Genomic DNA, 9,211 nt, shown 5'->3' on the forward strand with positions numbered 1-9,211 from the left:
AGGGGGGGGGGGGGTTAGTCGACCAGCCGCGCGAGGGACGTTAGTCCAAAAAGGTGCCGCATTTCGGCTCGGAATCGGGTCCAGGTACCGAACGAGGGGCCGTTACAGCATCCGAGTTCGGCGGCTCGACGCTCGGTGGTGTTTGTTGAGCAGAATGGAAGCGCCGCCGCGTCGGGGAGGTCGGAGGGGGCTTACATGCATGTTACTGATCTGTGTCCAAAATGGCTTCTAAATGGGGAATGGGCTGCAAACAGGGAAACCCGGATGTGTAAACACAAAGAGAGAGAGGGGGGAGGTAGAGTGACCTTAACGCCACAGCGCCGACACACTGAAATGACTTGGTGTTCTACCGTCCTGTCCACATTATTGCGTTTTATTTCACGCGCACCGAGTCCGTACGTGCGTTTCCCACGCCGGGATATTTGTGTCGGTTACAATGAAAAAGAGGGCTCGCACTTTCTGTGGTCAAGGTTGGGCTTCTACTCCATTTTAACTGTTGACCTGACGCATGCTCAATAAAACAGGTAGAAAAATCTAGCAAAGTTCAATCAGGTTCTCTAGACAAGATTAAAAAAAAAACTTGTTGAAACGTTTTTTTTTTTTTTTTTTTTAAAAGACCTCAGTTTGAGGAGCTGCAATAAACTCAGTTTTATAAATGGCCCCATTTCATTGTGGATCAACCAGTTTGCTGGTGACATCCACAACTAGCTCTTCCAGTGTTGCCAGATCTCACGATAGAAACAAGCAACCAGCTCTATGAAAACAAGCCCCACTGGCAACCCAACACATTGTGTAAAACAGGCCACGGATAAATCGGCCCCAATTTCCTTATACTTGCACGAGAAACCGATTAAAAAAAAAGTTTTTAACGACAATTATCCGAACTTCTTTTATATTTCGGAGCACTACCTCATGGGCCAGTTAAAACAAGTTTGTGTTGTTTCTAGAATATTGTCCAAGGGTATGTTTTTCAATAAAATAATATTGGAAAATTGAAGGTGCATTGTGACCTTATAACACCTGACAGTGTCGCTTATAAAACGAAATCGGTATCGGCCAAAATCGGAATCGGCAGGTCAGACTTTTTAGAAATCGGTGATCGGCTAGAAAACTGCAATCGGTGCACCCCTTGCATAAACATTATGGTATTACACATGAACAACAGCAAAATTTTGCTAAACACTTTGAATAACATACTTTTAAGCTCTGATTAAAAAAAAATATATTTTGCATATGTAATTTTTTCTAAATATTTTTAAAAACAAAACATCCTGACATCTGCGTGTGAGTGGAGCCCCCTAGTGGTCGGCCTCAATATGAGCGTTTGGGTTGCGCGCCCACGAACGTATTGGTATATGTGTGCGCCTGTCGCGTCGCCAACTTGGGCGAGAGCGATAAACGGGAATCGGGGGCGTGGAAGGGACAAACTACCTACTACCACTCGTCTTTTGCTTTATTGTGCATAGCTGGGAGATAATCAACTAGTTTCACTTGGAAATAAAGTCAAGTCCAAATAAGCAACTTCACGATCAAAACAAGCCCCAAAAACCACAACCCGCCACTCACAAGATTTAAAAGCGACTTTAGAAAAAACAAGCCCAAAGTTGCTTACTTGGCGGACTTGGCGACTCCTGCTGGTGGGAAGGAGGACTATCAGCTTAACAACTGATAGTGTCTTGATGGCCGCTTGCTATTCACAGAGGGCTAAGGCCTCTGCCCAGTTTAATGACGGACAGTTTCTCTTCACAAAGATGGCTTCCTTCTCTCCTCTCAAATCAACGTTCCTACAAGGATGTGCACATCTTCATCCCTGTTACTAGCTGTTATTACTAATATCACTCAGCCCTCTGTGAATAGCAAGTGGCCATCGGAGCACTAATGATCCGTCGTTACGCTGATGGTCCTCCTTTATCATGCGAACAGCTAGTTCTGGATGTCACCAACAAACTGGTTGATCCACTATGAGAAGATGCTATTTATAAGACTGAGTTTATTGCAGTTCCTCAGACTGAAGAAGTCTTTTGGATTAAAGACGAAACGTTGCAACAAGTTGTTTTTTACTTTTTTGAATCCGTTCAGAGGACCTGACTTTACTTTGTTAGGTTTAAATGATAGTTATGTTGAAATAATGTGTATCTGTTAAAATGTTCTTTTAAATCATAAAGGTTATCATGGTATGGAGGTGCAAACTGGCACAGTTTGAAAGAGTTTACTCCGGTACTTTTTCCATTCTGAAATTTTGAAATGCGGTCCGCACTCAATGTAAACAAAACGTCCATCGGAAACTAAAAAGCTTGAGTTATTAGACAATATGTACTATTTTTGTACGTAAACAAAAATGAGTTGTAAGTTCAACGTTTGACCTATTTTCAGTCACTTTGTTTTTTATTTTTCCGTAAGTAAACAAACGCTTGTTTGTTGGCATCCCGGTCACAAATTTTGCTTATGTTTTGCTTATTTAATTTAAAGACACCTTATGGTTGTTTGTCCCTGTGTGTCCCTGTGATGGACTGGAAACCTGTCCAGGTGTCCCCCTTCTCTCACACAGTGATAGGTAGATATGGGCACCAGTGGCACCTGCAACCCAAAAAGGAAGAAGCGGGTAAAGATAATGGAAAGATGGATCGATGGATGGATGAATGGATGGATGGACACCTTATCATCAATATAAAAGTATAATGTGCATATTTTGGTTTGTACTTTTTGAATTTTATATTCTTGTCTGTCTAATTTTGTAGTACCCCTTTACCTATGTTTAGCGTCGCATGAGACCATTATTTTGCCAATGTAAAAAGTTTAGTGTTTTATTCTAACAAATGTCTCAGACAAGCCCAACAAGTAGTATATGATGTTTTTCTATCTGAATAATCTTTAATGCATAAGTGGCTTAGCTATAAATAGCTGCCCTAGTTTGGGGGAAACATGATACAATAAACGGTGTTTAAAATGCATTTGTTCCAATTTCTCATTTTACCTCTACATACTGTTAAAGGCTGACTATATCACTCAAAAATATACAATACAACCCGTTATAGCACACTTTATACAAGGACGTAAACAAAACAGAATGTCTATATCTATATAATTCTCCTTAGTTTCAAAATATTGTGTTTTTTATAAGAAATTATGCGTCAAATAATTGATTAGCAAGGATTGCTTTTTCGTGAAGTCTCTCAGCCAACACAGTTATTTACAGAGTTATTTTTCTCAAAAGAATAATGATTAAAGTTATTTTCCTCTGACTAATTTGGTCTGCTTTTCTTTTTATTACCACCACAAAAACAAAGAAATGTTCGTCACCTCCATTAGTGCAAGTACTTGAACTGTACTTGTGCCAGAATTGGTTCCTTTTATCATGAAGTGTCTCGGTATGCTGTTTTCTTTCTGGCTTTTCTCACACGATTTCAAAACAAAGGGCCCTTTGTGCAACAATAATAAATCCCATCATCACAGAAAATCGAGTACGACATTGTTAAAATGCCGTTAAGTCTTGCTCACATGTCACAGTCAATTCCTTCTCTTTAACATCCGCACTAATGGCATGAGAGTGACACTCGGTCAGTACATGCAGCAAATGGCTCAGGAATAGGGTTAGCCATAGGTAATCGCCCTTAAACTAGTGCTGCTGAGCGTAACTCAAGACAAAGCATTTCCTCATTAAGCTATCATGTATTGACCCTGTGCCTCGATGGAGGCCGTGAGCGAAACCTTGTAAAGATAGATGTTCTGTTGTCATGACAGTTGGAGAAAGCACACGAGTGCTCATTAAAGATCCAATGGCCACAACTATAGGGCGTGACATTTCTAAGACAAATAAATAGAAACGAATGAAGTAAAGCATGTCATACAGTGTCAACACAAAAAAACTAACTACAGAATAACTCAGTTTGCAGCGCTTGTGCTTCGTCTTGCGTAGGATGACATTCTGTGCATTTCTTGTCTGTGAAGGCTGAGCGCTGAATTACTTTGCTGAAATTGGCTGACGACGCTGAAACTGATCAATTAAAGCTAAAAGATGCAAAGCACTTGCTAAAAGTCCATCCATCATCCAGCCATCCATTATCTTTACCCGCTTCTTCCATTTTGGGTCACGGCAGTCACTGGTGCCCATGTCCAGCACTATGCGAGGGGCGTGGTACAACCTGGACTGGTCTCCAGTCCATCACAGAGACATAACGAGACAAACAACCATCCAGTCTCTCACTCTCACCTACAATTTAGAGTTACCAATCAGCCTAACAGGCATGATTTTGGTCTGTGGGAGGAAACCGGAGTACCCGGAGAAAACCCACACATGCACGGAGAGAACATGCAAACTCCACCCAGGATGATCACGGGCCAGGATTTGATCAGGCGGCCTTCTCTCTGAGAGGCAACAGCTCTACCAACTGCACCACCATGCCGCCCTAGCTAAAAGTCAAATGTAGCAAGACTCCATGCAGCAAAAGTTTAGCTTCAGGTTGCAGAATATGCATGAAAACAGACCCGTTCATTGATATTCTGCCTTATAGTCCGAAAAATATGGTAAACTTCAAAAACACTTAAATAGATGTACCTCTATCAATTTTACTGACAATAACTGAAATTTCAGTGTGGCAGTAGCTGAGACTGATCTCCAGCACATATTCTGAGCACTAACAAATTGCACAGCAGCATTGTTTATTTAGCCATTAACTATTTTGACTCAACTATGAATGACTGTTAGCAAAATATCTCATGAAACACGAAGGATTTTGATTGAAATGTCATGAAATAACAAATGGATGTAAATCTACAGCTGATCAATGCTTGGAGTCAACCCAAATCAAGATGGCTGCCACAGCTAACTGGTATCAGGTCTCTCTTGTAAATGAGTCCTCGAGGCTCAATGGGATTTACCTGTATAAATAAAGGTCGATTGAACTGAATTAAGAAAGCACAACAATGACTTTAATTCAATCAGTTTCATGGATATTGTGCTAAAATCTAGTATAATCGTAGCTGTGAGTCATTCACAAAACATACTCCAAAAGATACACATTTAGTCAAATCACAAACATTTAACAGTTGGCATTAACCCTGTTTGTCTGTTAGCAAAATATGTCATGAACCACATGACAGATTTTTAAGGAAACTGTAGGAAATAATCACAGCATACATGTCTTCAGCTCTTTAACTTTTCAAGTTAATTCAATTCAAGCTGGCTGTCCTAGCTAATTAAAATTGGCCATCACTATAATGGCTATAAGTCGGTCAATTTTAAAGATATGGAGCTAAAAGTTGATGTGGCAGTAGCTGAGAGTCATACAAGCATGCCTTCTTGTCAAGGTTGGACCAAAACCTCTCAAGCACATCACTTCTCAACATGAAATGATCTTGGTTTAACGTTCAACTCCTTTAATGCAGACTTCAGCCAACTCTTCCTCTAAATATTTCCAATTTTCTTTTAAAAAAGCTCACACTTTTAAGGCCATTTTTATTAAAAGAGATCAAATACAAAACTTAATGAAGCAAATCGTTGCATCGCAGCCAAAGATTTAGCTCTATAAGTTTGTGTTTTATGGTTGTATTGTTCAAGCTTCCTGCAGAGAGGCCTGAGGTGGGTGACACAGTAAAAACAGATAAATGACACTAGATGGTAGCAGAGCTCCCTTGGGCATTTGCATGTGGACCCATGCAATATGTCTCCATCACCTCTGAGTTCCACTCTGCATGGGGGGTTGACACCTGCTTCCTATTCTTTAGTGACTAAATATCCACCTGTGTGGGAGTCAAGAGGCCTTGTCTTTTGTTGATTATTGGGTATGTTTTTTTTATTTGCAGTCTTGAACAACTGAAGTCCATGCATGTCTATTAATTTATGTTCAGCAGAGTTCAGAGGAGCTCATATATAACTTGGTAAGGATCCATTAGCATGAGGAAAAGCACAGCACTTAAAGCTTTTATACTTATGTTGATAATGGGAAGCAATTACCTGAATCATAGCCTTGTAGCAATTTCCACAATGAAATGTTACGGTTAACTACAAGCTGCACATGGAGTGAGCGCACACGGGAAATAGCATGGGAATGGGATTGAAAATACTGTAGAATCACTACTTTATTTCGACCTTTGACTAAGTCAGGAGAAAAATAAAGGCATCAAACATTTTATACGTTTTATTTTTCTGCGGCTGCAGTCGGGGAGAGATGACGCTTCTTGTCCCCGATTCACGGTTGGATGGTAAGATAGCATTAGAAATAGTTGGCGACCCTGCGAACGGACTGGATGGTGGGGTTCTCGGCCTGCCACGCCTTGTGGGTGCAGTAGTTTCCTCTCTCCACGATGTACATGTTGCCGTGGTAGTTTGGCTCCTCATACAACACCCAGCTGATTGGAGAGGAAGTGAAAATCAAAATGTGTCTAGAAGTGCAAAATGTAGCGGCGGTCAAATTACAAAACCTTCAATTTATGTCATTTTTATTTATTTATTTTATTGTTTTAAATTTGACTTGACAACTAAACAATTCTGGATGTACTTCTACAGCAGTTTTAAAGTCAGCCCGATTCATGGCTGCCACAGTCAGCTGACCTTCAAAAACACAAAAATGGCTAAAATGCAGCCATTTAAAGAAATATTGACCTAAAATTTGCTGTGGTTGTTGCTGAGAGTTATTCACAACACATACTATGTGTTACAGCTCACAATATCGCACAAGGTTTTGTAAAATGTTATATTCAAGGTTTGACAAAAACAGCTACAACAAATAATCTTGGGCTAAATCTCTGGCATGAAAGGAAGTGTGCAATATGAATTCCTTTAAAGAGCGCTAAGACTTTAATTAAAGTCATAACTGCACAAAAATAAATGTAAAATAGTTTGTGTAAAACTCTTTGCTGGGCTTAATCCAAAAAAAACGTTCATGGTTAACATAATAAAGGTTCATGACTGCAATTGCATATTCCTGAAGAACTTTGTATCACTAAAGGCTCAGGCAAATCAGCTTGTAAGTCATCACTTTTTTGCAGAAATTATATTGGTCAAGACAAGTGACCCCATGTATTCTGTTTAAGACACCATTTTATATATGTATATATATATATATACATATATATGCTTATCCGGGGTCGGGTCGCAGGTGTAGCAGCCTTAGTAGGGAGATCCAGACTTCCCTCTCCCCAGCCACTTGGGAACGCTCCTCCAGGGGAATCCCAAGGCATTCCAAAGCCAGCCGAGAAACATAGTCCCTCCAGCGTATCCTTGGTCTTCCTCTGGGTCTCCTGTCAATGGGATAAATGATAACTCTCCCATTGAGCCTCTCACTGGGACATGTCCAGAACACCTAGGCATACAGGAGGCATCCTAACCAGATGCCCGTGCCACCTCAACTGGCTCTTCTCAACGTGGAGAAGCAAAGGCTCTTCTTGATCTATTGGAGCCAGTCTCTCCCGGACGATCGAGCTTCTCACCCTATCTCTAAGGGAGAGTCCAGACACCCTGCGAAGAAAACGCATTTCGGCTGCTTGTATCCGTGATCTCGTTCTTTCAGTCACAACCCAAAGCTCATGAGCATAGATGAGGGTAGGAACGTAGATTGACCTGTAAATTGAGAGCTTCGCCTTTTGACTCAGCTCTTTCTTCACCACGACAGACCGGTACAGCGCCCGCTTCACTGCAGACGCCGCACCTATCTGCCTATTGATCTCTTGCTCCATTTTTTCCCTCATTCGTGTACAAGACCCCAAGATACTTAAACTCCTCCACTTGGTGCAGGACCTTCTCCCTGACCTGGAGAGGGCACTCTACCCTTTTCCGGCTCAAGAACATGGCCTCGGATTTGGAGGCACTGATCCTCATCCCGGTCGCTTCACACTCGTATATACTGTATATGTGTGTATATATAAAACAATCTTGTAGCTCGTCCTACTCTTCCACTTGGGCAGGTCCACCTCTTTTCAAACCAGAGGCCTGGGAGTTCGAGGGTTCTGTTCAGTATCTTAGCATTCAGGACTTCTTCTGGACTGAAATCTCAGGTTATTCCTGGGATATGTTGGAGCCAGTCTTCCAGTTTGGGGTCACAGCACCAAGTGATCCAATGATACTACAAAGTACTACCACTGATGCTTTGACCCTCCACAGCTTCTGTATTTCCTCTATCAGACCTTGGTCATTCTCGAGCTTCTTGTGCTCCTTACTCCTGATGTTAGCCACTTGGGATTGCTACATTTGTCACCACTGTCTTCTTCTCTTGTTTGCTGACCACCACAATGTCCGGTTGGTTAGCCATCACCCGTTTGTCTGGATCTGGAATTCCTACAGTATCTTAGCCCTTCCATTCTCCACCACATTTGGTGGAGTCTCCCACTTTGACTGTGGGACCTGCAGTCCATACTCTGCACAGATGGTCCTGTATATTACTCCAGCCACTTGGTTATGGAGCTCCATGTATGCTTCGCCTGCGTGGATCTTACGCCCTGCCATGTTGTGTTGGACTGTCTCAGGGGCATCTTTGAACTGCCTGCATCTTGGGTCTTATCTGGTGAGGTAGACCTTGGCAAAGCATCTAGATCTTACTGATTTAATCCATGGCTGATAATTGTGCAGACGGACATATTTTGATGAAGCAGCTGTAGCTTTGAAAGGTTAATTTGGGTCTATCTTTAGGGCTGGCAATGAATTCATAAACCTTTTTATATCCTACAAGTTTGATGGTGTTCAACGTAAAAACGTGAAATTCAATTTCAATCAATGAGACCTTTTTTTATCAACTATCTTTTATACTATCTTTAAAAATATAAATAAAACCACATGAATAGGCATAAATATGAATAAAAAATCATTTTTTGTATGAGTTCAGCATCTCTGAACTAAACCCAACGTACAGGTATTTAACATGTTGGAATGTGTTTATGTGTGTGCTCTGAGCTCCTGCAGTTTCAGTCTAACGTTATACGTACGCTCCATCTCCATAAACCTTGATGGAGTTGACACAGTTCTTTGTCAGGCCTCGTGTCTGCAGAAACGGACAGTCGTCACACAACTCCACACACTGGCTGGTGAAGTTGTCTCCCTCGAACAGCTCCAGCCTGTAGTGCTCTCCGTGCTGCAAAGGAAAATGACAGACTCACTCACTGAGTCATGGCAGGAAGGTCTGCCTTCACCTCTCTGCAAATGACCGAGTGTTTCCATGTGACCGTGCCTGAACTGTGTGTGTGTGTGTGTGTGTGTGTGTGTGTGTGTGTGTGTGTGTGT

The 9,211-nt window shown here is 41.6% G+C and overlaps 1 protein-coding gene across 1 annotated transcript in view; it reads right to left on the reverse strand.

The window, feature by feature from the left end:
- Positions 1-6,126: 6,126 nt before the first annotated feature.
- LOC119414743 (gamma-crystallin N-A) overlaps positions 6,127-9,211 on the reverse strand; it is a 5,075-nt gene continuing 1,990 nt past the window's right edge. Inside the window, exons 3-4 of the mRNA XM_037681853.1 lie at positions 8,917-9,062; positions 6,127-6,348 (exon numbers count right to left, since the gene is read on the reverse strand). Of these exons, the coding sequence (XP_037537781.1) occupies positions 6,213-6,348; positions 8,917-9,062 (282 nt within the window). The 3' untranslated portion in view covers positions 6,127-6,212. The remainder of the gene's footprint in view (positions 6,349-8,916; positions 9,063-9,211) is intronic.

This window comes from Nematolebias whitei, chromosome 9 (genome assembly GCF_014905685.2).
Source record: "Nematolebias whitei isolate Nwh7 chromosome 9, NemWhi1, whole genome shotgun sequence".
NCBI lineage: Eukaryota > Metazoa > Chordata > Actinopteri > Cyprinodontiformes > Rivulidae > Nematolebias > Nematolebias whitei.